This window comes from Astatotilapia calliptera, chromosome 5 (genome assembly GCF_964374335.1).
Source record: "Astatotilapia calliptera chromosome 5, fAstCal68.1, whole genome shotgun sequence".
In the NCBI taxonomy this organism is placed as follows: domain Eukaryota; kingdom Metazoa; phylum Chordata; class Actinopteri; order Cichliformes; family Cichlidae; genus Astatotilapia; species Astatotilapia calliptera.
In genome coordinates, this window is record NC_137426.1 from 34,577,176 (window position 1) to 34,603,657 (window position 26,482).

General features: G+C 40.8%; 1 protein-coding gene across 1 annotated transcript; it reads right to left on the bottom strand.

Moving 5' to 3' along the window:
- Positions 1 to 691: 691 nt before the first annotated feature.
- On the bottom strand, positions 692 to 24,901 carry nucks1a (nuclear casein kinase and cyclin-dependent kinase substrate 1a). Its single transcript, XM_026169026.2, has 8 exons — positions 24,543 to 24,901; positions 12,090 to 12,139; positions 10,599 to 10,683; positions 9,605 to 9,651; positions 9,358 to 9,507; positions 5,252 to 5,401; positions 3,834 to 3,983; positions 692 to 2,051 (listed from the first exon to the last, which is right to left on the bottom strand). The coding sequence occupies exons 1-8, from the start codon at positions 24,557 to 24,559 to the stop codon at positions 1,798 to 1,800; spliced, it is 903 nt and encodes a 300-aa protein (XP_026024811.1). The 5' UTR covers positions 24,560 to 24,901; the 3' UTR covers positions 692 to 1,797.
- Between the last annotated feature and the right edge of the window lie 1,581 nt (positions 24,902 to 26,482).

The following is a 26,482-nucleotide window of genomic DNA, read 5'->3' on the forward strand; positions in this document are numbered from 1 at the left end:
CTAGGTTCGAGTGGGTCCTGTACACATCCAGGACTGACGTTTACTGCAGCCTCAGACTTGATGTGAAAACACACTCCCAAGACCGCAATACACTTGTTTTTTTTTTTTGTTTTTTTTTGTTTTGCTTTTTTTCTTTGTTTTTTCGCTTTGACATCAAACACTATTTGTTGCAAAAAAAAAAAAAAGAAACAACAAAAAACGTTTAATCTCACAAGTGCTGCACCTGATCTCCGAGTCACTAGTTTTGAGATCGTTTTATGGCTTTGGATTGCTGATCGTACAGATTGTTGACTCGTTTTAAGCCTAATTTGCCGTTTGTAGCAAAGACCTAAAACTTGAGGACAGATTACATTCTCGGGCCTCCAGTGACGATATAATCAGAGCCACGACCGAAACTCAATGAAAATTAAGGCATTGACAGAGAAACAAATGCCGGATATATACCGAGCTGCCCGCTTTTAATCTACTCCCGAGTCGCAGGACTGTGGAAATCTGGAGTCAAAAAGGTGTCCACTTGTGGAAACAGTAATGTGGGCAAAAAAAAAAAAAAAAAAAAAAAGCCTCCAGGAAACATGGACCTCGCTAAAGCTGATGTGTTTGGGGGTGGGAGGGGGATGAAAAGGACAGAATAAGTCAAAGAAGGGATGGCTGATCAAACCATCAGGCAAGAACAGATTGGATAGGGTCGACATTTTTTTCTTTAAAATCAAGATACATTTTATTTCTTTTTCTTAAAAAACAAACATTACAAAAAAAATCTGAATAGAGAATTAGAACAATAACCAACAGGAGAAAAACATTCATTTTTTAACTCTGAAAAGAAAACATAAAGACAAAAGAAAAGAAAACAAAAACACCTCTTTCTTAAAATAAAACGGTTTCAGGATGCCTGGCACAAGGGCTTGAGTGTTCAGAAGATGCTGTAGCCATGCAGGGAATAGAAATTGCGTGAGTTTTTTAAAAGGAGGTTATTAGAAAGCCTGATGTACAACAACAGAAACCATTTCACAAAGGCAGCTGATGGGCTTAGAGGAAAAATACAAAAAGTACCCCAATGAAAATTTAAGCGTGTATGCAAAGGCACACACGCGCGTCTTCTTGAAATGTGCAACGGTGGCAGTCTGACATGTAGCGAACACAGCAGCCGCAAACTATGTAGATCAAAGTGTCTGAAGGAAGCGGAGCTAGCTTTAAAAAGAATTTAAAAGACGCTGCTCAAACTCAAAGAACCGTCTAAAACAACCACCTGGTGCCAAAAAAGCAAACCAGAGAGGGTGAAGGCTTGACCGCTGCCTGCACGTGCTCACTCAACGTCATGTTGCAAATACAGTGCTCAACTTACCGACACATATCAGTAAAAAAAAAAAAAAAATAGTAAAGAGTGTGGCCAGTCATGCCTGATAACCGCGAGGAGGAAACAAAGATACACAGCAGTGAAGGGGTGTGTTCACACTCGGGACGGATGCCTGCTAGCGCTGACAGTTTTCACACAAAAATCCAGAAAGGATGAAGAGAAAATGCTAAGTCCTTACATATGCTGTACAGCCACAGGAGCACTATGTCCAAGCTGGAGGCAGCGAGAAGGAGGGGGGAGGTTAAAGAAGCACACCAAGTCCAAACCACTGAGCCAGGCCACCGGCACAAACCAAAAGAACCAAAAAAACAAAAAACAAAAAGTCTAAACGCAGAGCAAAACAAAAAGAAAAAAAACAAAACAACAAAAAGAAGAACAGAAAAAACCCACTGAGAACAGACAGAGAGAGATGTGGAGGATGGGCTTCAAATGGGTACCATCTTCTAGTCTTCTCCAGAGGGTGCCTCCTCTTCTGAGCCATCCTCCTCCTCCTCGTCCTCCTCTTCCTCTTCTCCTCCTGCGGCCTCCTTTGTCTTCTTGGGAGCTGGGGAACTCTCCTTCTTCTCGGGCTCCTCCTCTTCCTCCTCCAGGGGACTCTCTGGGTCCTCCTCCTCTTCTTCCTCTTTGGGTGAGCTCTTCTCCATCGCCTTGGTGCTGGGGCGCCCCTTCCCCTTTCCTTTCATTGGGCTGGGGGTCACTTCAGAGAGAAGGACACAAATCAGTCAGTGACTAATCGCACAGGTAAATGCACACAGGCGGGCTGCCATGTAACTCTGACTCACAATGAGGAATATATTTAACACTGGTCGGTACCCACTGCTCTGCACTGGCACACACCTGAAGCAAAGGTGCAAAGCAAAGGCAAACCAATTCATATTTTCTGTTTCCATTTCTGATCAGGATCCACTCAGTGACACATTTTTGCACCATCAACCTTAACAAGTACTTGTTAATGTACATTGCATATGTGTAGTCCTGTAATAGCCTGCTGCAGTATTTCTGTCAGCAAGCAGCGACTTACTTTTATTTATGACTTAATGTCATTATCCACATTCATATTTGTACTTTTGGAAGAAATGAGCACTTTTTCCCTTTCACAAGACAAAGATTCAGATAAACACAGAGGGATGTGATGCTCACTGAGTGAGCAGTAAAGTGGTGATGTGCTGTAGTTTCATCAAGGTGGATTATTCTGAATGTGCCGGGTTGCACAAACTTGATCCTGACAGGAAAGTTTTTCTGACAGTATGAGGAACGGAGTGTGTTTTTTTTCTCCTGCATTTGTCAGGAAAATTTTGTTCAGCTCTCGTTTTAGAGCACACAAAACACGATGTGCACGACTATTCAATTCAATTTTATTTATACAGCGCCAAATCACAACAACAGTCGCCTCAAGGCACTTTATATTGTAAACCCTACAATACTACATACAGAGAAAAACTTAGCAATCATATGACTCCCTATGAGCAAGCACTTCGGCGACAGTGGGAAGGAAAAACTCCCTTTTAACAGGAAGAAACCTCCGGCAGAACCAGACTCAGGGAGGGGCGGGGCAATCTGCTGCGACCGGTTGGGGTGAGAGAAGGGAGGGCAGGGTAATGACTAGTCGACTGATCGCCGCTATTGTCACTAGTACTCGACGCACTCGTTATTTAATCTATTTGTTAACATTTCCATTGAAAATGCTACAAATCGCCGTGTCCTAAATGTTACGTAGCCATCTGCCACCAGATGGAGCTGCAGCTTATTATCGTTCATTATTTTGAAGGCAAAAAATAAGACACAAACAGTGGAAATTAGGTTTCTTAGAAGGGTGACTGTCCTCTCTCTCACCGATAGGGTTCTGAGTTGAGTCATTCAAGAGGGGTTCAAAATAGCACTGCTACTTAGAGATGGTCACCCCCTGGGTCAAATCCTAATGGGACATGCCTAGAACACCTCACCCAGGACTCAATGAAAGGATTATATTGCTTGGCTGGCCCGGGGATGCCTCCGTGTTTCCCCAGATAAGCTGGACATGACTGAGGGGAAGGCTTGGGCTTCTCTGCCTGCAACCCAGCCTCGTATAAGCATTTAAGATTGTAACTTTTGAACAGGATTCACAGCCAGCATGTCAACTTACTTAACATATTAATTTAATATTCTGACAGTTTCTAAAATAAACAACTTGGGTGTAAAAACTGAAGGTTTTGTGTGCTCAGAGATACACAGATATACAGAGGGAAATGTTGCAGCTGTTTGAAAACTTTGTGGGGGGAAAAAAAACACTTGGAAAGTCGTTGTTTCCGGTTTTGACTACTTCTCTTCCTACATCAGCATTTTTGTGGTTGTACTGTCTGAATGGCGGCACCTATCGTTCAGGAGAATACTGCAGTGACCTCCTGTGACTGCACAATGAAGTTACGGTGAGCAAGGAAGCCACGTCACAGGCATACTGGGACCCATCTTCCTGCACCTGTATTCTGATTGGCTGCCTCACCTGTGGCCTTTAGCCGTGGCTTGGGGCTTTTCTTCTCCTTGTCTGTCCGTCGCCGTCGAATCACCTTCTTGCCTCTCTTCTTGGAGTGACCGTAGTCGCTGTCATCGTCATCCTCCACCATGAAGTCCTCATCGCTGCCAGACTCGTCAGCTGCAAACAGGACACAGAAGAATCTCAGAGAGCGAGCACAGAGGGTATCCAACTGAACAAGAGTCACTGTTTACATACATACACAGCATGCCTGGAATATTAAAGCCTCCCCAGCTTCAGTTTAAAACAAAAACCATTTCAAACACTGAGGTACTTTAATGTCTTCATCCATTTCCAGTTCCAGTTAATACCATGATAGCACTGCGGCTTTAGAGGATGATTCCATTTCCAGTTTGACTGTTGTGGCTCTCTGGGTCACATCCAATTTGCAAGACTTGGGAGTCTACTGATATCACAGACAAGTGATACCACAGACTATACATAAAAGATGGGAGTAGTGACCTCAGCGTCACCTATTGATTAGCAGCGTCCCACCAAGAAGCAAACCAGGCATTTTGAAACTGAGGGGTAGGTCTGCATGTTCATGATCTAAAGACTTGTCGATCCCAATGTAGCTCTGCCCCCAAACTCAACCTGCTTTATCGTTCTACTAGAAACATACAGGGAGCAAAAACACAAGACTAAAGACTACTAAAACTAGTAATAGAACCAATTAAGTTATGAGAAAAAAGCTTACTGAGCTTAGCTTAGCTGACAAACTCTGGTGAGTGAAAACAACTTGAAGTTCAGTTTGTAAATTGTGGAGATAAACACGCTGTTGAACATTAACCTCCAGGACACAGGAGTTATAATCAAATGCACTGTTTATGTTAGCAGAAAGGGACCAAATATTGTATCTGGGTGTTTTCTAATGCCTCCATTTTCCCATCATGTGTATATGTTGTGGAGAACACAGTGAATTAAAGTAAACACCCGGCTATTTCCAGTGTGAATACCTGGATAGAGTGAGGTATGTACAGTGGCTTATGTGCTGGATGAACAGCTAGATGAATGGTGTCTTGTTTTTGTCAAGCTTTTGAACTGCATGGCTTCCTGTACAGTTTCAAAAGAACCAAATCGTTCCAGGCTTCAAACAAAAGCATCACTAACACGATGGTTTATCTATGGTTTAAAGAGGCCAGAAAAGGTGCATGCATGCTCACAGTATGAGTACTATTGCCACGAAGAATGGAGGCTATAGATCAAACTAAAAACCAGACCTAAAGTCTGAAAACAATTACTAGTTAAAATACCATTTAAGCTGTGATAAAAATTCATACTACAAAAACAGCTCACTGTTGCCTGTGTCCTAGCAAATGAAGATACAGGTACATTGTTTTTAGTGAAGACATGAGCTGCTGTATCAAAGTGTGCTGTGTTCTACATACGGTCCATGTAGGGCTCCTCTTGATCTTCATGTTCCTCATCCTCGCTGCCTCCATCTCCCAGCAGGATCTCTCTCTGTTTGGACACGGCCTTTGAGGCCGCCTGACGCACTGTACGCTTTCGACTCACTTCCCTGTCGTCATCGCTGTCATCTACACAAGAACACACACAGACAGTTACACAACGACTCAGAGGATGATGGGTAAAACAAACAAGACAAACGGAAACAGTGCCTTAATGCTGCTCTGTATAGTGCTTTTATTTGATCTCCGGTATCATGCAACTTTATTTCTATTCAGACGTAGATCTTTCCACTAATTCCACAACAAATCCTCCACATCAACTGGTCGTAAAAAACAAAAAAAGGACAGTTCTACTGTCCCATCCCATCATTCCTCTGCGAGATCAGCAAAAACCAAAACAGCTGCAGCCATGCCAGTGCAGGCTGGTGGTTAGCATGCACCCATTAACAGTGCCATTGTGCTCGACTTGTCGCGTGCTCAGATTCTTGCAATTGGGCTCATTGCGCTGTGGCCGCCGCCGCCGGGTTGAGGACACGAGTGCATAATCATGCCGGCTATTCCCGCCATTTTAATGATATTCCAGCTCAGGAGCTCAGAGACCGCTTGGAACAGTTTGAAAACGTCAGCGTTTGTGCCCCCTCTCCAAAGTCTTAGCTTTGGTATTGACTGTCTGATTGGCGACACCTATTGTCCAGGTAATTACTGCAGAGGCTTCCTGTGGTTGCTGCGGTGAGTGAAACGACCATTACAGCAGGTATATTGTGGCCTTTAGGCGGTGCCATCCACCCTCCATGATGTATACCGAGTGCCCCAAACACAGAAAACTTATTACTGCTGCTGTTGAGGAGTCACTTCCAGTATGAATACCACAAACGCAGGCTACCAGCATGAGTGCACGGTTCACATCCATACTGTAACTAATGAACATACGTGAGGGGATACTGCCTAAACAGCTTAGCAGCAAAGCAATACAACACAAACACAACATGTACAACCCTGATGTGTAATGAAAAGTCACAGTGGAGCATTGCAGGTAAGCCATTTATGCCATGTAGGACATCTGAAGGCCCACATTGCTGGCTCCACTGCACACGCACACACACAGAGCTCTCTGTGTGTAACTACTCACTTGTTTGTTGATGAGGCAGAAATATAAAGGCTGATTTAAATCAGCAGCATAAAGTTGCTCCGCTATAACTAAAAAGTGGGCAGCAGATACGAACAGGATATTGTCCGGACCATCAATTAATTAATTAATATATTAATTACAAATACCGATATGTTGTCAGTATTTATAATCGCAGCTCAGCAGATGACAGTGACTGATCAGCCTCGTCCACCGTAGCTTCCATTCACAGTAATAATAAATCACAGTGTCGGGGACCGTTGTAGGACAGCAAACGCTTCAATCAGTTGAAAGTGTGGGAGGAATAAATGTCCAGGAGAGCACATCCAGTGCTCTCGAGCTGTGGTGGGCTGAGTGAGATATCCTCCAGCTGGATGTGTAATGTCAAGCGATCGATGTCAATGATCTCTTTATCGTTTAAGATAAAACCACGAGGATAACATTGTGGAGTCTCCTGAAGCTATAACACACCGCCATGGCTACACAGAACAAAGCTGATAAACTGACATCCGCCTCGTTTGGTCACATCTAAGAATACAGACAGAGCACAACAGATCAAACTTTAGACAGTTTTGACATTTTAGCTGCCAACTCCTTTGTTTCTTTGATGCGGCTAAAATGTATAGCGCCACATCTGAAGCTCAGACTACAGCCTGTTTCTGAGAGTTTAAAAAACTAAACATAAAGGTAGAGCTGGGCGATAGAAAGATAACGATATGTATCGCGATATAACTTTTACTCGATAGAGAAATTAAGCTATCGCGATAGACCTCGCCGCTCTTGTCCTCTTAAAAAAAAAAAAAAAAAAAAAAGGTCAGCCAATCCAAATTAAGTAGTGCAGAGCCGAACCAATCACAGCCGCAGCGTCACGTCGCGTGACTTGTTACGTGCAGCACAAGTGCCAAGCCGCACGTGTGTTTGTTTGGGAAGCAGCCAGCGGGTAATGGAGCCAGCGCGTAATGGAGGAAATGAGTGTGCCGACTAGAAAAATCAACCGAGCGTGACCGAAGAGAAAACAGATGATGGTTCCAATGCCGGAGAGATTGTCGAACGGAAGAGCCATAGAAGTTCCGTAGTGTGAAGGTATTTCGGCTATTTCAAGTCTGACAAAAAACAGAGTAGCGTGCACTGTAAATTGTGCCGAAAGCAAGTCTGGAAATACAATAAACTGGTGCATGCGTCACACTGTGCGCCACGTTATTGTTTCGGTGAAATGAATTTCTACAATACTGTTACTGTTAATTCTACTCTCTGCAGTGTTTAAATGCTTACATATACACACAGTTACTGTCCGTCCACACATACGACTCGGTTCTGCTTCTGTGCCCCAGCTTTGTTTACTTTTTCCCACCGAGGCTTCTAGACTTCTGATTGGCCAACATTTCTGCACGGTTAGGAATCTAGCGCCACCTGCTGCTTTGGCATGTTCATAGCAGCGTTTTCCTTCATTTCTGCCTTTATGTGTGGACGGGATTATTTTTAAAACGAAAACGGAAAATCTCCGTTTTCAAAAATACCCGTGTACGTGTGGACGTCGCCTCAGTCTCTGACTGGAAGCGCTAATTCGTCATTCGGCTTTTGTCAGACTAAAGTAACTGTTAAAACTGTTTGAAAAGCTCAGCTATACAACAAGGAGAGATTGAGAATTTCCTTTTAGTTCTCAGTTTATTTGATATTGACAAAAGTTAGTCAGTTTTGTCTGTTCTTCTGTAAAACAAACTAAGATTTATTTTTAGAATTAATATTTTGTTTCTAAGTGGAATTGACAATTTAGTCTGTTTCGTTTGTTCTATTTTAAAACTTAAACGCTTTAGCGGCTGCCTTTTGTGTAGTTTGCAATATTTGCCTTTATTTATCTGAAAAAGTCTCATGTTCCTTAAGTACATCTACCCTGTTGAACTTATTATGGGAAATAAATATTTAAATAAAAACAAGCTGCTGATTATTTCACATTTTACTTGTGAGCAACGGCACATTTAAATCTTACAAATATAGTTATTTGGCTTATATCGTGATAGATATCGTTATCGCCTGAAATGAAAAAAACATATTGTGATATGAAAAAATCTCATATCGCCCAGCTCTACATAAAGGTAGAGCTTTTTACCAAGAATGAGGCTCTTGGTTAGTTTTTCCTTTAGACCAGTTACCAGGCGACCAGTAAACAGTCCATGACTAATATCAATCTCAAAACTATGACTTATTCCTTGAGTGGTTTTGTTTTCTCAAGAAAACACTTTGTGGAAATGTTAAACACATGTGCCGCTCTCAGAGGTTGAACCTTTTTTACTCAGAGGGTCGACGAGAGCTGAGCAAATCAAAATCATGTGCTCGATCACTCAAACTTTTTTTATTAGTCCTTTATTTATCCAGGTAAAAGTCTCATTTCCAAGAGAGACCTGGCATTTAACAGATAAATAACACCTCAATATCTCCACCTAAACTCTGATCCAGACCTACCTCGATGCCACAGTCTGGATCAGAGCTTGTTGGATCAGTTAGACCACAAACACATTGACATCAGAACGTTGTTTCTTCCTCAGCTGTCATTAAGTGATCTGAATTTTATGCAGAAAATGAGGAAAACCTACACATTTACCGTATGATTTTTTGATATGATTGATTGCTTGTTTTCCGACCACTCTTGCAAAGGTTTGCTGGTCATTATTTGATTTGTTGCATTCTTTTGTTTATAAATTAGCATAATGCCAGTTGAAGCCCTGAGAGCATTCCCAGATCTTCCCATTCTCCATCACCGCATTCCTGAGATTGCGAGCGCATCATCATTTGCCCCTCTTAGTCAATCTGACCGTGTGTGTGGATAACACTGTCCAAAGTAAAATTCCATATACAACAAACAAAGCTGATCAACATTAAAAGCTGCATACGTCTTCAGTGTTTGATGCTGCCAGAGTTGTAGCAGAGAATTAGAAGTAGCCTTCAAACAAACTTGCGTTACCTGCAGCCCGTTTTCTCTTCGGCCCCCGCTTGCTGGGCTTCTCCACCTTGGCTTTCTTTCCCTTTTTCCCTCTTTTTTCTTCATAGTCACTTCCTCCATCTTCATCCTCCTCTCCAAAGTCATTGTCTTCATCATCGCTGCCAAAGTCATCTTTAGTATCAACACAGAGGAAGTCAGTGAGCGTTAATCAAACTCCAGCTGTTTTCAGAGAGAATCAACCTTTTTCATGTAGCTCAGACTGACTTACCTGCTGAATCATTTTTGGGTTTGGAGAGCTTGTCATCAGAGTCCTCACTGGGGAGCAGAACAAGAAATAAACAAAACAGTGTCTTCAGGAAAGGCAGCCAGGAACTCTTCAACAAGACAGACTGCAATGGACTGGCATGGATGAAATAATATGGACGTAATGTGCTGAGGACTGGTCTGAAAGATGTCCTGATGAGCTCCAGCCAGTGTTACTCTCACTGATTCAACATTATTCATTCAGTGGGAAGCATGTTTCATTTTGCCTACTGTTGCATTACTGAGTAAAAAATGTAAAAATACAAAACAACCATTTTCTCCTCTATTCAGTCTCTCAGACTTGACTAATTTATTCACATAACTGTGATTTTATCTGCCAAATAACACACCAACATGCCGATTAAACAGCGCGATAATCACACATGATAGAGAGAATAAAGGCCACCTGTGGTGGGCTGGGCCACAGGTGGCAGCAGCAGTAAGAGACTGAGCAATCAGCACTATAACTGGCACTTGCTTTGATATCCAAGAACTATTAAACAAATTCATAAACGGTGCCAGTGTTTGTCTCTGGCACAGTTAATATCCTGCCACTGAGCTCTTTCACTAACAAAAATATGCATATTCTGATATCCTGATTTTTCCTATGTGTCAACTACATGATACACACAACATGTGATGTACTTTGTCCTCCCTTCTTCCAGCCCTGTATGAAAAACTGATAACTGTTACCTGGATCTCTCCTTTTCAAACATATATTAAATCAACAATTTATTTGAAAACAAAGGAACTGCGCATGCGCGTTTTACTCCCATTCTATCGCGATATTTCATTTTCCTATCGTTGCCTAACATTATACCGGTATTACCGTGAACGGTATAATATGGCCCAGCCCTACATCCAAGTGATAAAGTGTAGAATTGATCACAGTGTCTGACGCTGCATTAGAAACTGTAACCAGACACAACAATCCTACCAAATCTCCACTTAGGGCTCACCTGTCATCTTGCGAGTTCTTTGAGCGCTTGTGCTCACGAGGGGCTGGTCGCACCTTCTTCGGCTTGTCGTCACCATACTCCTCATCTAAGGAGAAAGCGCACTTTTAACCTTTAAGACACACAACTCAATATCATGCTAGCAGCTCTACAAGATACCAGTTAAGACATCACAGTGCTTTGAGTTAAATGCTAAAGTCACCACCCTAAATTACTCTCAATGACTTCATTTTTTTTTATTTTATTTAACCAGGAAGATCCCACTGAGATTTTACACAAATTACACAATTAAACAAAGGCAACAACACACACACACAAATAAATGTAAAATATTCTGGGGGGGGGGTTAATAAATAAAATAAAATTCAATTAAAATGACGAGCAATCTAATTGAAACAGTTGCATGTTATGGAACTGGCCTCAAAGATTCTTAGTTCTGATTTAAAATCACTTAATAAATGAATTCTGTTATTTTTTTCGTTGTTCTGCAGCTCGTTCCAAACAGAGAGTTGCTAAATGGACTAAAGCTCTTTTGCCAAGTTCAGTTCAGGCAAATGGAACAGAAAGCAACAAGTAACCATGCGGACGAAGAGAATAATGACCAGCATGTTTCACTGCAACCAGGGAACGTATATAGGAAGGCAGCAATCCGAGTATTGCCTAATATATAAAACCGTATAAATGAGACTGACTGGCCAAAGCAGGCCATCATACCAGAGGGTATAACTCACGGTGGTGAGTCTGAAATTTACGGTTTGTGCTGAACCTCAGAGAAGCATGAGACACAGTATCAACCATCCAGAGACACTGAGCAGAAGCATTCATATATAGAATATCTCCATAATCCAGAAGAGGCAAAAATGTTGCAGCAACAAACTGCTTCTTTGTATTAAAAGAAAAACACTACCAGAATAAAACCAGCTGTTAGGCTCAGTTATTGCTAGCTTGCTTATACTTAAAACTAACAGAAGACCATTAGTTTTGTACTTGTTGCTTTGGCTGGATATCGCAGTAACGATTGGTCAGGAAGGCAGCCGTACCCAGCCACCTTCTCGCCCCATGAGCCAAACCAGCACCTGAAGTTACACTTTGCCTCAACTTGGAAACTTGGACCATGATTTTCTCAGGAGACTGAATATCTTTTAGATTCCAACTGATGAAGCATTTTAAAAACCAACGTTGATATTTGGGGATTTAAAATCTGATATCTCAGCTAAAATTCTGTTTACTTTCAGACACAAAACTGGAACATTTGTTCTGCAGAGGTATTTATTTACTGGTCGACACAAAGTAAAGAGAAACTGTGCGCATATAAATGTACCAAAACACAGTATCGCCTCACAGGACAGGTTTTTTTTTTTTTTACCTCATACTTTTTACCTTAAATTGTGTCATTACTGTGCACTGATGCTAAATATCTATAGCAGAGACTAATCTGTACATTGCCCTTGTGTCACTCCATTTGTAATGAAACACATCTGAAGCCTCACTTACCTGCGTCATCAGACTCGTTGAATTGTGAGTAGTTCACCACCTTCCTGTTCCTGTGAAGAAGAACACACTGCATTAGATTACATTAAGTTACTGCCATTAGGGCTGCCACAAACGATTATTTTGATAGTCGACTAGTCACTAGGGCTGAACGATATATCGCATTTGCGATAATATCGCGACATGATCAAGTGCAATTTTCTAACCGCAAAGGCTGCGATTATACTGCGATTATATTATACAATTCATGGGCTGCATCCTCCTGAGGCCGCATTTGTAGACCGATTACGTCACAGCGACGCGCCGAAGGCTGTCCAAATTACTGCCATATCCCAGAATTCATAGCGCGGCCCAGCCAAACTCCAGTTTCCAGCAATGGCGGCCGCTACTAAGTTTTAAAATTACTCATACTAATCTTTCTGGGTCACAAAATAAACTTTTAACATATTTTCAGGCAAGAAAGTAGTTGTGTAAACATCAAATATCTGCTCGGTTTATCAAGATATCCCATATTTGCAAAAGTGCTTCGACGTTTTCAGAGGCGTCTGCTACCCACCAGCTCGACAGCTAGCCGGGAGCTCGAGGGTTACTGATGCGGCCGAGAACGGCACAACTCCCGGCACATCATTTTCAGATCACCGCGGAGTTTCGCTGCTCGGGTTAAACGTAATATATAAGTCACTTAGACAACCTAAAAATGTTATTGTTGGGCTTTTTTCAGTGTTTTGTTTGTTCGTGAGTAAATCGGTTTGGCTGAGATTAAAGTTATTAGATTAGATAAAATAAAACTTTATTAATCCCCCGGGTGGGTTCCTCCTTGGTTTTCACACAGCTGACTAAACGTCAAACAGAAAACTTATTAAACAGAAATATGAGACAGTCGAGAATTTACACCAGTGTCTGGTTATATTTTAGATAGCAAGAAGCAGACGGCCGAGTTTATTAAACTCCACCGAGACAGCGGTGACGCTAATCAGAACTAGACCGTCCAATTTCACGCCTTTAAATTTTAAAGGCGTGTTTGTGTGTGTGTTTATACAATTGCTATTATGTTTGCACTTTATGTGTAATGTTACTGACTGCAGAGATCAGTAAGATGTGTGTATTTTTTATTTATTAGTTTTATTTATTTAATATTATTTTTTAATTGAATGACTGTCTAGTAGTTCACAGATGTCGAAAAACTGAGTGTGGTAAAGCCACTGATTTTTTTTATGTATATTTCTGCAATCTGCACATTGTACTGACTTTCATTTTAATGTTTACACCAGGGTTCCTTGTCAGCACTTTATGCTCAGATGTTTGTAAGCTAAAAATAAACTATTGTGTATGTTCAAATATACTGTTGTGATTGAAGAAGTTAAATAAAAATGTCAGTCATCAATTCATGCATCACCTCATGTCATCATAACAGAGGTCTGTCTTCCAGGAAAGAACAGTTTAAAATTAATGTAATATAGTATTGGCCATACTATATGATGTATTGCTTGTCTTTGTTTAATAATACAGAAGACAAATACCTTAAAAAATAATCGCATATCGCATCGCAATCGCAATATTGGGGCAAAAAAAATCGCAATTAGATTATTTTCCATAATCGTTCAGCCCTACTAGTCACCGATTATTTTTGCGATTAGTCGACTAATCAGATCATCATCCATTGGACGTAAAACTACAGCTTATTGCACCAGCAGCATCTGGTCTTATATAACTATCATTAGCTTACAGCTTGAAGTGTTTGTGCTAACTAAAAATAAAGACAAGATGGTAGTTTATTAATTTTTAATGAAATTTGCAGATTGTTTCGGTGAAGTTTAATAAACTCCTTGCTTTCTAAAATATAACAGGACACCGGAGTATATTCTCCAGCATCTCACACTTCTGATAATCAGCTGTCTGCTTGACAGTTTTAGCTGTGCAAAAACTAGAACTTTAATCTCAGCCAAACCGATTTACTCAGGAACAAATAAAACACTGAAAAAAGCCAAACAATAACATTTTTAAGTTATCTAAGTGACTTATATATATGTTTAACCTGACTAGCGAAAGACGGCGGCGGGTTTGAAAACGATTTGCCGGGAGTCCGGTGTTCTCACGGCTCTAGTTAGCCTTGCCCCCGCCTAGCTAACGAGCTAGTGGGTAACAGACGTCTCCGAAAACGTCGGAGCGCTTTTGAAAATATGTGGTGTCTTGATAAACTGAGCAGATATTTGAGGTTTACACAGCTACATTCAAGCCTGAAAATATGTTAAACGTTTATTTTGTGACCCAGAAAGAATAAAAAGAGTAAAGTTAAAACTAACTAGCTGCCGCCATTGTTGACAGCTGCGCTATGAATTCTGGGACACAGCTTCTTCTTCTTCGGGGTTTAACGGCAGCTGGCATCCTTGTACATGCAGTGCTGCCATCTTCTGTTTCAGTCCGTTATTACACTCTTAAATCCTACTACCGGTACTCATTCCTGCGTCCTTTGTGATCTTACAAAGCTTCAAACGATGCGTCGACTATTAAATTAGTCGTCGACGATTTTAATAGTCGACATAATCGTGACTAGTCGACTAATCGTGGCAGCCCTAACTGCCATAACCCGATATTAGACAGTGTAGACTAGAGTGCAACAAAGCTATCATATGTAATGTCCAGCAGTTCAGGTGGTGCAAGTGGCAACGTGCTGGCTGTGTATGAATGTCTCGATCGTATTATTTGGTACGAGACATAAAACGCCTTCCAGCCAGGGGGCCCTGAACTGGACACTGGTCTACCTTCTACAGTTACAAAGGCTAATTGGGCCAAGTGTATGGGGGAAGTCTCAGTGACAGTATTTGACTGCACTTCAGGTAACACGCCCTTTGGAAAACTGAAGAGCAGCACTGACCAAGACAAACAGACAGTTCAGGTTAAAATCATTGGGAAAAAATTTACCCCTGAATTAGGGGTGGGCAGTAGAGCAGGGCGATATGACCAAAAATATTTATCACGATATACATTTGAAAATTTGCGATAACGATATAACTGACGATATAACTGACACTAGACAAAATACTTTACAACTCCACAACTTTATTAGTGCAAAAAAACCATCAATGTATTTTCACTTAAACAAGCATCTGTTTTTTATGTGCATTAAAGTTATATAAAAACGTAACAGTGCAAATTCCTTGCTGACAGTTTAACCAAAAGGCATTTCCAGTGGAAACTGGCTGACATATCCTCAGCATAAACATGTATAATATCCACAAAACTTAAAAAGAGGTTATACACACACAATACGGTAATATTATGTTGAAGCACAGTACGTATCACTCCGCGAGGCGCCTGCCTACGATAGCCGTAATGCTCCGACAATCCATCAAGCGGTGCGGGTTCGTAGCTTAGCAAAGTCGTACTAAAACATTTGACAGATTTTCGAGCGCCATGTACCACAGAAAATTGTTTCGAGGTCAGTAAACACAACCAGAATTCATACATAAGGCACACGGGATTATAAGGGGCTCTGTCAATTTTCAGAAAAATCAAAGGGTTGATTTTAAGTGTGCCGTATTTTCCAAACAACATGGTAATAACGACGGCCCGCTAGCAAGCTCTACCAAAAACAGTGCTTTGTTGTGTATCTGACGGACGAAAGCTAAACCAGTTCCACACCACTGAAGTTGCAGCATTTTTACAAACCAATTCTGGTTCATCCGTTTCATTAAACAATCCGCTTTCGCTCTTCTCATTCTACGTCGCCGCCATGTGCGTATGTAAACATAGGCACTGCGCATGCGCGTTTTACCCATATTCTATCGCAATATTTTATTTTCCTATTGTTGCCCAAAATTACACCGGTATTACCCTGAACGGTATGATATAGCCCAGCCCTAGGGGGCAGTATAAACGGTATACGGTAGAAACGATATAAATCTGGCCAACGGTAGAGATTTTGACTATACCGCTCTACCGCGATAGCACATGTTGATGGGGTCATCAAGCTGTGCCTGTTTTGGTCAAAAGCATTGCAGCGGCTGCAAACAACATCATCTGCTAATTATGCCGGGCAACAGTAAAAGCAAAGAGACGAAGCAATTTTGGAATATGAGGAAACCTGCGCTCCCTCCACTTCCCTATCATTGATTCATTAATGTTGAATTCTCTGGCAGCTGCTCTATTCCCATGTTGTTGCAGTATATTAATGACTAACCTCGTATTGTGGATGGATTATTTCAGTTGTTCTCCTGACTGAAGTTTGATCCGTTTATAGCATCCTGCCATGCAATTGCATTTGTCCCTAACCACCAGAAACCCTCACTTAACTTTTATCGAGTGGAAAAAAGTTAGCGTTCATCCTCCAGCTTCACTGTGTTTATATTATGCTAACATTGCTGTGTCGCTAGCAATCACGTAGCACATCATTATATACCAGCTAGCCAGAGGTGTGGACTCGAGTCACATGACTTGGACTCGAGTCAGACTCGAGTCATTAATTTTATGACTTTAGACTTGACTTGAAAAAATGTTCTAAGACTTGTGACTTGACTTGGACTTTTACACCAATGACTTGGGACTTGAATTGGACTTGAACCGGTTTACTTGAAAAGACTTGATATTTTACCCCAAATATAAAATTTAACATGCATATTATATAGAGATTGAAAATGTGACGTCATTCACGGGTAGAACCGCAAAGGATTCTGGGAACTCGTGGCAAGAGGTACTAGCCAACGCAGGCTTTCAATTGAAATCAGTCACACAGCGATAAAAAGAAACAAAAATGTCAAGAAGCCGTTGTATTATTAACTGCAATAGCCGGTCGCATGACAGCCACGGGAAGCCGACGGGTAAAGAGATCGGTTGTTATCGGATTACGTCGTTGAAGAGAAATTGTTCGAGCCATGTTTCCGAAGTAACAAAGAGGCGACGGGTGGCCTGGATTGCAGCCATTCAAAGATCAAATATAACGTCCCAGAACCCTCCAGCTCACAGGTTAGTCTGCTCCAAGCATTTACACGAAGGTCAGTGTTTTTTAGTAGTTAATACGTCATTTTCATAACATAATTGGTGATATAGGTTACAAGCAAGTCTGGCGCTGAACAGAAATTGTCGCGCTATGCTCCTTTGTTTATTGTGCATAAATAGTGAATTGTCCTGACACAATATTGCGTTTCGCTTCTGTTATTATGGTACATTGACAAAAACATATACTTTTATTCACAGGATAAAACAGGTTTTTTGTATCACTAATTGCCCAGTACGATTACAGCATACAATATTGTTGTCACTGCTACATTTCTGTGATGGGTACCAGAAATTATTTCCACTGCTATTACCATTGAGCTCAAAGGTCCTATTAATAAACGGTTAACGAATGTGTATTTATGACGACGATTTGTGAGACTGGTAAACTTATGATACGTACGATGGTCTTTCGTTCTACACGGTGCATTTCAAGGTCCTGCACCCATCCGTCGGTAAACTGTACCTGGACTTGTTGCAGTGACCTGAAGTTACTAAACTTCATGAGTGTGTGCACTCACTCCAAGAACCGTATGATTATAAATATGCATATAAATATGCTACGATGAGATCATGACTTCATCTAACTAGCAAATGTTGTCCAGGCTACGTTGGTGATACCGTTTTTTTTAATGTGTATGATATTTTTGTCATGCGATTTTAAAGCCGGTCCTACAACCGCATCCAAGAATAACATGCAGCTTATCTCAGAACTGTCGGTGAAAATTATTCTTGGAGCTAGGTTTAATTGAGCTGCATTTTAAAGAGGTGCAATTTCACAATTTGTGTATATTTTCTAAGTTCACTATTTTGTCATGTGTTGAGAAAAACACAGATTTAAAAATTACATGGTCTAATATTTACATTTAGCATAACTGCAACATTCTTTTTTCGTTTTTTTTTTTTAAAGACTCGAAAGGACTTGAAATTCAAAATTTCAGACTTGTGACTTTACTCGGACTTTTACACCAGTGACTTGAGACTCGACTCTGACTTGCCTGACATTACTTGAGACTTGACTTGTGACTTGAGGATAAAGACTTGAGACTTACTTGAGACTTGCAAAACAATGACTTGGTCCCACCTCTGCAGCTAGCCCAACTTCAGTAACCCTACAAATGTCACTGCTGTTTAGTTTTCTGTCTTCATTTATGTTTGAAGTGACAGCAGAGCTGTACGTTTTAATTTGTTTCAGAAATCACTCAGTCAGAACATGCTATATCATGTTTAGGTGGAAGCTAGCGAGCTAACTTCCCGCTAACTTCTAACTGAATTTAATAAATTCTGTTTTCATGGATGCCTGGATGTTAAACTTAATTGTTACACCTGGTAAAGCAGCAACGCTGATCATTTTATTACAGATGAAAGAAATTAGACAGTTTTTAACTCTCAGTGATACCGTAGTGTTCGTTTGACTTTGGGACCTGAAACGGACGGAGTTGACTACGGCAACTTTCCCAGAGCAAAACAGCAGGTCTGTCCTGAATAAGATCAGCAGTGGGATTTTGCCTTTTATTAAACCGGTAATGTTACTTTGGTGAAACCTAAAACGGTACAAAATATGGATACAGCAAAACAATGTCACCAACTGATATTAGAAATCTTGTTTTGAACTCTCTGAAGATTTTAACAATGCCATCTTGGTGTTTTGAAACCAGATGTGAATGATAATTGGCCAGTGCCTTGTCAATCAGAAGTTTCTAACTAATGAGTATACCGTTGATACACAGTATTACCCTGAAACACGGTATGACTAAGTATTACAAAGCGGGCTTGATATTTTATTCAACACAGCCTGAAAATAGTAACAGACCACAAACTTAACAGGAAACTACTTATAGAAGTCAAATCAGAAAGCCGTTTTCAAACAGACAGGGCGCCAGTATACCCTGTGCATTGGTCACTTAGCTCGCTGCCACGTCATCATCACACAGTCACCTGTATCACTGAGCTTCTGTACTGGACCATCATTAACATGATGAACACTGACACAATCGTACTGTCTTCAATCCAGCTGTGACGGTCGTGGTACAATACGCCAGGTTACAAAAATGAAGCGGGGCACGACTGACTGAAGCACCTCAAATACAGTGGTGCACGCAACGTGATGTAACATCAAAAAGATCAACACATGCTGACTATAAAGGGTTGGCAGTCTTTTTGCAGCAACTGTATCTCCCCCGGTGGCCATTTAAAAGAATGCAGCTTTTATACTGCCTATGAGTAAAACTACCAGCTGCATTAAAAAAAATAAAAAAATAAAAAAAGGAGTGCAGCTAGCAGTTCATACAAGAATTAAGGCAAACTGAGCTCCAGTGTAGCATAATGTGGCATAAGTATAATGAATATCAGACTCAATCTCATGTTAGCATACAAGCACAGATGGTAGACAAAGAATAATTGCTACCTCCACTAATCTACAACAGAACCCATTATAATTTCAGTGATAAAATAATGTGCTCATAAACAAGCAGTGTTAAGATATAGATAACCACACAGTTTATTAGGCTAAGTAATTTGACAAAGCTGCTACAGAACTGGTCATTTGATCTGACTGAATTGGCATATTTAATTCAATTCATATAACGCCAAATGACAACAACATTCATCTTGAAGTGTTTTATATCGTAAAGGTAAAGACCCTAAAATAGACTACTCCTGTAAGCAAGCACTTGGTGATAGTAAGAAAGAAAAACTCCCTTGTAACAGGAAGAAACCTCCAGTAGAATCAGGCTCGGGGGGGGACAAATCACGATAATAATAACAGTCAAACACCCTGTACACAGGCTGACAACCCTGGCTGCTGGTGCTAGCAATGCTGACATTAGCAATATTTCCAAATTAATCTGACACTGTGTGCGCAATGTTATGCACAACGTTAGATTTTGTTTATTAAACAACCAAATTAACAGTTGTAAACAGCTCTTAATTACACAGAATAGCTCTCCTGACTTTACTGACAGCTTTCGTTTTCTTATGGTGTTTTTATTCTCGCCACGTGACCCACCGTGGGTGGCCCGGGACGACTTCTGACGTCACATCATGTAGCATGCACCACTGCTTTTGTGGCCATCTGACTTGCTGTGCGCCTCTTAATTTTTAGAATCTGGCACATTGTGCCATTGTCGTCACAGCTGGGTTGAACACACAAGTGTACAATTGCATCTTTTTTTTTTTCTTGTAAAAACACCATTTTAATGATATTCCAGTTCAGGTTACGGCGTAGGTCAAAGTGTAGTGTATTTCCAATCGAACCATTTTCTATGGTTAAATTCTGTAGCCCAGTAGGTCGTGAAAATGTAAAGCTATGCTGCCGAGGTCTAGGTGGAGCTCTTGCCTCCCCTCCAAAAAAAAGATACATGAAGTTGGCTATATTAGAGTTAACTGATAAAGCCTCGCTACCAAAGCAATGCATCACCATATACTGCAGTTGTAGACACAGCGCAAGGTACCACGCTTCTCACTAATATTTAAAACATTTGATTATCAAGGAATGTTATAGTCTCATGCAATTATTTCTTGTTACTACTAGTTTAAACTACTAGTAAATTATTGATCAGGAGATTTGAGCATTAAAAACAATAGCATGAGTAACACAAGCAACATACCTGTAAAGAATGTGTTCAAGATTTTTTTGGGTGGTGCTACGCAACAAAAAGAATATTTTTAAGGTGTCTGAGGTATAGCTGTGCTTCTGCTGACATGGCTTCTAATTTCATTTCTATTCAAACAGAGCTGGTAAAGTAGGCTGCTATCATTTCTGGCAGACTGTAATGTAATGTAATGTAACACACTATAGGCACAAATAATTGCATTATGTTAAAGTAACACTGTCTATGAATGTTACAGATGGGCAGAACTGACAGCGCCTGCAGCATAGCTCCCATATTAATGTATTATTTTACTATTAGCCACTAGGGCTGCCACAAACGATTATTTTGATAGTCGACTAGTCACCGATTATTTTTGCGATTAGTCGACTAATCAGATCATCATCCATTGGACGTAAAACGTACAGCTTATTGCACCAGCAGCATCTGCTCTTATATGACTATCATTAGCTTACAGCTGTAAGTGTTTAAGGTGCTAACTAAAAATAAAGACAAGATGATAGTTTGTTAAATTTTAATGAAATTTGCAGATTGTTTCGGTGAAGTTTAATAAACTCCTTGCTATCTAAAATATAACAGGACACTGGAGGATATTCTCGAGCATCTCACACTTCTGATAATCAGCTGTCTGCTTGACGTTTATTCAGCTGTGTAAAAACTATAACTTTAATCTCAGCCAAACCGATTTACTCAGGAACAAATAAAACACTGAAAAAAGCCAAACAATAACATTTTTAAGTTATCTAAGTGACTTATATATCATGTTTAACCTGAGTAGCGAAAGACGGCGGTGGGTTTGAAAACGATTTGCCGGGAGTCCGGTGTTCTCACAGCTCTAGTGAGCCTAGCCCCCAGCTAGCTATCGAGCTAGTGGGTAACAGACGTCTCCGAAAACGTCGGAGCGCTTTTGAAAATATGTGGTGTCTTGATAAACTGAGCAGATATTTGAGGTTTACACAGCTACATTCTCGCCTGAACATATGTTAAACGTTTTTTTTTGTGACCCAGAAAGAATAATAAGAGTAACATTAAAACTAACTAGCTGCCGCCATCGTTGGAAACTGAGCTGGGCCGCGCTATGAATTCTGGGACACAGCTGCTTCTTCTTCGGGGTTTAACGGCAGCTGGCATCCTTGTACATGCAGTGCTGCCATCTTCTGTTTCAGTCCGTTATTACACTCTTAAATCCTACTACTTATTCCTGCGTCTTTTGGGATCTTACAAAGCTTCAAACGATGCGTCGACTATTAAATCAGTTGTCGACGATTTTGATAGTCGACGTAATCGTGACTAGTCGACGTAATCGTGGCAGCCCTATTAGCCACTGTCGCTAGCCACCACGTTAATGAGGATTTAACAGGCAGCTAATGTAGCTATTGGATGGCGGCTAATAGCTAACATTAAAATGTACAGTGGCAGGTTAGCATTTATTATAACTCTGTAATGCGTCAATGTTGGTGAAAATGGAGCTTTACAAAATTCCTCAAAGTTTTTTTAAATGTCCACTATTGTTCATGTGTTTAGCTGCTAGTGAGGGGAGGGGCTGTGTGCCTGAGTATCTGCAACAGTGCTGTGTGAAGCTGTCTCGGTTGAGGGACAACACTTTTGTAAATGAGTATCTAGTCCAACAGTCATTTTTAGTATTGACTTTCTGGCAACCTCAATAAAGAACAAAATGCAAAAATCTTAACTGCAATGACTTCATCAATGGATCTGTGGAAGTGTCTAATCGAGTTGATTTTATTTATTTTTTTTAATTTTATGTGTAGAAAAAAAACAAACAAACAGAAAAAATATGCTATTCCCAGCAGAGCTTGCCCAAGGTATCAAATGCCCTTTCTATGTAACGAATGCTAATTATTTGTTTTGCTTTTTTTCAGCATGAAAGTATTTATGTTCCTAAAGACATTTTGTCCTGTTCTACTGGTCGTCCTCGTGACTTTAAAATTATAACTCAATGCTTAAACATTTTTGAGTTTTGCTTTTTTTAATCGTTTTGAGAGCACTAGTCTTTCATCCTTTTCAGGTTTTATGTTGGCGCACATTGTCCCAAATCTTTCACAGTGCAGCACTCTTAATTCTTATCTCATGTATATATCTCATGTATATCTCATGTATATCTCATGCACATATCTTTCTACGTAGCACTTTTTAATTCTTATTCCTACTTTTATTTTTTCATGTCTATTTAATCGCAATTTATGACAGTATGTTTGCACTGAAGCACAGCAGCAATTTCCTAATGTTGTAAACCTGCTCAACATTTGGCAATAAACCCCTTTCTGATTCTGATTCAGTTATATGAGGCAGCCCTGCAATCCATCACTTACTGCCAGACAATGACTATATGGCATGCAACATTTGGATGGCGCACATGTTCAAGCTTTGTTAAGTAACAATTCCAATAAAGTTTATTCAAATGTGATTGCTGTGCTCTGAGTGTTGACAAAAAGAGTAAGGCAGTGTTATTTTGTCCAAAGTTCATTGACTTCACCTGTCTTAATCGACATGTTTAGTTTTGTTTTATACCTGTTGAGGGCTCACGTACAGACTTTGTGTTTAGCATGTAAAAAAAGAAAAAGTAAATATTAAAATCCTACAAAGCATATTTTAACATTGTTACGTTCTTAGTCTAGGCGTGTCTTGAACGCAACAAAAAAAATACCTCAAGACATTTTAAATCCAACTAAGCCCTTATTTTTACAATTTATTTTAATGCAATGCCTTTAAAAGCTTATAAACTCTGAAAGGCAGAAACCCTGTTTTCTCAACCCGAATATAAGATTAAGAAGAACATTAGTTAATGTCGGATTTCTTTTAACTTCACAGCTTTTTAAAAAAAAATAAGGAGTAATTTTCATACAGTCCCTAAATATTCACCCAATTGTCTCTGCGAGAATGACCCAGTAAAAGATTCCATGTTGTCGCCACAAAATTTCGAGAACTGAATTTACATTAGATTAGCATTAATGTGATTTACAGTAAAAAGGCATTTTAATCTGAATAAAAGGTCTGAATGCACCTCGTGCGTTATAATCACAGCGGGGATCTTGCAATGGGGATGGGGGTTGGAGGGGGTGTGGTGACTTCTTGTAGTTCTCCGCCTTCCTCTGACATCAGCCAGCAGTGTTAATTTACTGCCAGCTCTGTAAATGTAGACCCGCTCTCAGTGCTCTTTTTTCCTCCTCCCCCAACAACAACGACATTTTCGTTGGCTGACACCATTTTTAAAAATGTTCTCAAAGTACGAACCCCCCCCCGAAATGCGATGTAATGGCGACTACAACACGACACTCATAGTCTGCGCGGTAACAAGATCAAATCCCGAGGCCGACCACCACCTCCTCCGGAGATTTTTTTTTTTCGTGTGGGGGTGTATTGGCGTTTCTGGAGCCTACCCTGGATGAATGGGTAGCCATATTCTCATTCTCAAACAAAATGGGGAAAACGTTATCTGACCTGGCTTAAGTAAGCCGTAAAACGTAGCTGGTTAAATCACACCGACTAATTTTCCGCTTGGCCTACATAGCAGCCAACAATGCACATCATGGATCCGTTTAAAAGCATGATAGACACGACACGGCGGCGGGCTGCGCGTATCTCCACACAAGACATGGCGAACAGTCCACAGCGCTGGGATCCATATTAGAAAAAATGAGGGTGCACACGCGAGAAGAGAAGCGCACATACACACACGCATGCACACATTCCCATTATTTTTTCATGAAATAAACAAATTCCCAGTTCATAAAACACAACATGGTGGAGACGTGCACGTTATCGGCTACGCCAGGCGCCAGCACGGGGTCGTTATTAACTCGGAGAGAGCAGAAGACATATTTAGCACACCTACCTCACTGGTCTTGACATTTTGCAGGAATACTGTGGAGGTTAAGGATGTGAGAAAGGGGGAGAAGAAAAAGCACAGGGGGGGGAAGGAATATAGATTCCCGCTCTGCAAAACACCGAGGGGAGTGAGGTTGACGCACAACTCCACCGTCCGAGCTAGCGCGTGAAAATAAAAGTACGGCAGCCAGTAGTCCTCCTAACGCAAAAATTCTTATTTTTTTTTTTTTTACCTCCAGCTACCTTCAAAATGGTGAATAAAACAAACTGAAACTGCAGCCTGTGCTCAACCAAACTACGCGGCCTTGAGGGGTGGGGCCTCCCCGGCAAGGCCCGCCCCCCAATGAACCATGAGAGGCGCAGCGCGGTGCTCCGCTGCTGCCATTGGCTGATTTAAACGACGACTTTTCTTCTTCTTGGACATTTTAGCTGCTCATCAGAGCATTTTTAGCATATAGTTCCCCGCCTCCGTTAACAGGCTCGGTTGAAATGACACTGTTAAGAAAACAAAAAGAGGCCCTCAGGTTGGATACATACATTCAATTCAGTGTGGGTCCCACAAGACCATAAAGCAACGTTGCATCAATAGGTTATAATGTGCATGTATGTTCATATGAACATATATCGTATTTCACTAATCTCTTTGATGTGGCTGTTACTAAGACAAGCCTTTCTCTCCTCTGTTTCACCTGGCAGACCGCTGCAGCATGAAGCGCAGGTAGCGGTTGCATTTATACATTTTTAGCCCACATGTCAGTTAACATGTTATCCCTGTCTCAGTAAAAGAATTTATACTGCTGTGCATATGTTTCATTCTCAGACTGCTGTGAGAATCTAGTAGCCTCCTGGATGTGAAAACAGATTTCTTCTCCAAACTACTAAATAAAATCCACTTTTATAATGCAGACTGAGCCCTGATAAGCCTTTCTTTTAGGTTCTTGTGACTGGACTGGGCTGTTCAGGCTACGTTTAATAGCAGTGTTTCTGACCTGGGTTTATACTTGTTGCTGACTGCTCCATTTTGGTTAAAATTATGATTAGAAATATTTTTTTTTCCTGCTATTCAAAAACCAAAAGTAATGTTATTCTATTCTTGTTTAGCCTCACCAGTTAACACCCCCCCCCCAAAACAACAACAACAAACAAACAAACAAAATTGAAATTACCTCAAACTATTAGAATATTTCATTTGATTTGACTAAATTACTGTTCAAAAAGTTAAAATAGTGTGTATCTCTCGGTCTAGTTATGTACATACAACCACAGTCATGGGGAAGACTGATGCCTTGACCAAGTTGTCCAGAATACAATCGGTTATTTTACGGATCTTTGCTGAAAAGCATTGCTGTTCACAATGTGCTGTATCCAAGTACATTAATGGAAAGTTGTCTGGAAGGGAAACGTGTGATACAAAAACAAGACAGATGACCGGAGCCTTGAGAGCTCTGACAAGAAAAATATATTCAAAAAGTTGGGGGAACATCACAAGGAGTGGACTGAGATCCACCGTACACAGACATCTTCAGGAAGCATTCGTAACATCAAGCTGCTCCTGAACCAGAGACTTTAAAGGTATCTTGCCTGTTGCTTAGTGGTCCAAAGTCCTTTTTTTCAGATGAAAGTAAATGCTGCATTTCATTTGGAAATCAACATCCTAGAGCAGGGGTTTCTAACTCCAGGCCTCGAGGGCCGGTGTCCTGCAGGTTTTAGATATCACCCTGGGTCAACACACCTGAATCACATGATTAGTTCATTACCAGGCCTCTGGAAAACTTCAGGACATGTAGAGGAGGTAATTTAGCCATTTAAATCAGCTGTCTTGGTTCAAGGACACATCTAAAACCTGCAGGACACCGGCCCTCGAGGCCTGGAGTTGGACACCCCTGTCCTAGAGTCTGGGGGACAGTGGAGGGGCACATAATTCAGAATGTCCCTTCTAGTTCTCAT

Excerpts from the sequence above, each read along its gene's own strand:
- nucks1a (XM_026169026.2), bottom strand. Across the intron at positions 9,652-10,598 it reads AAGAACTCGCAAGATGACAG|TGAGGACTCTGATGACAAGC; the intron begins GTGAGCCCTAAG and ends TCTGCTCCCCAG. Across the intron at positions 5,402-9,357 it reads GAAGAGAAAACGGGCTGCAG|ATGACAGCGATGACGACAGG; the intron begins GTAACGCAAGTT and ends GTTCTTGTGTAG.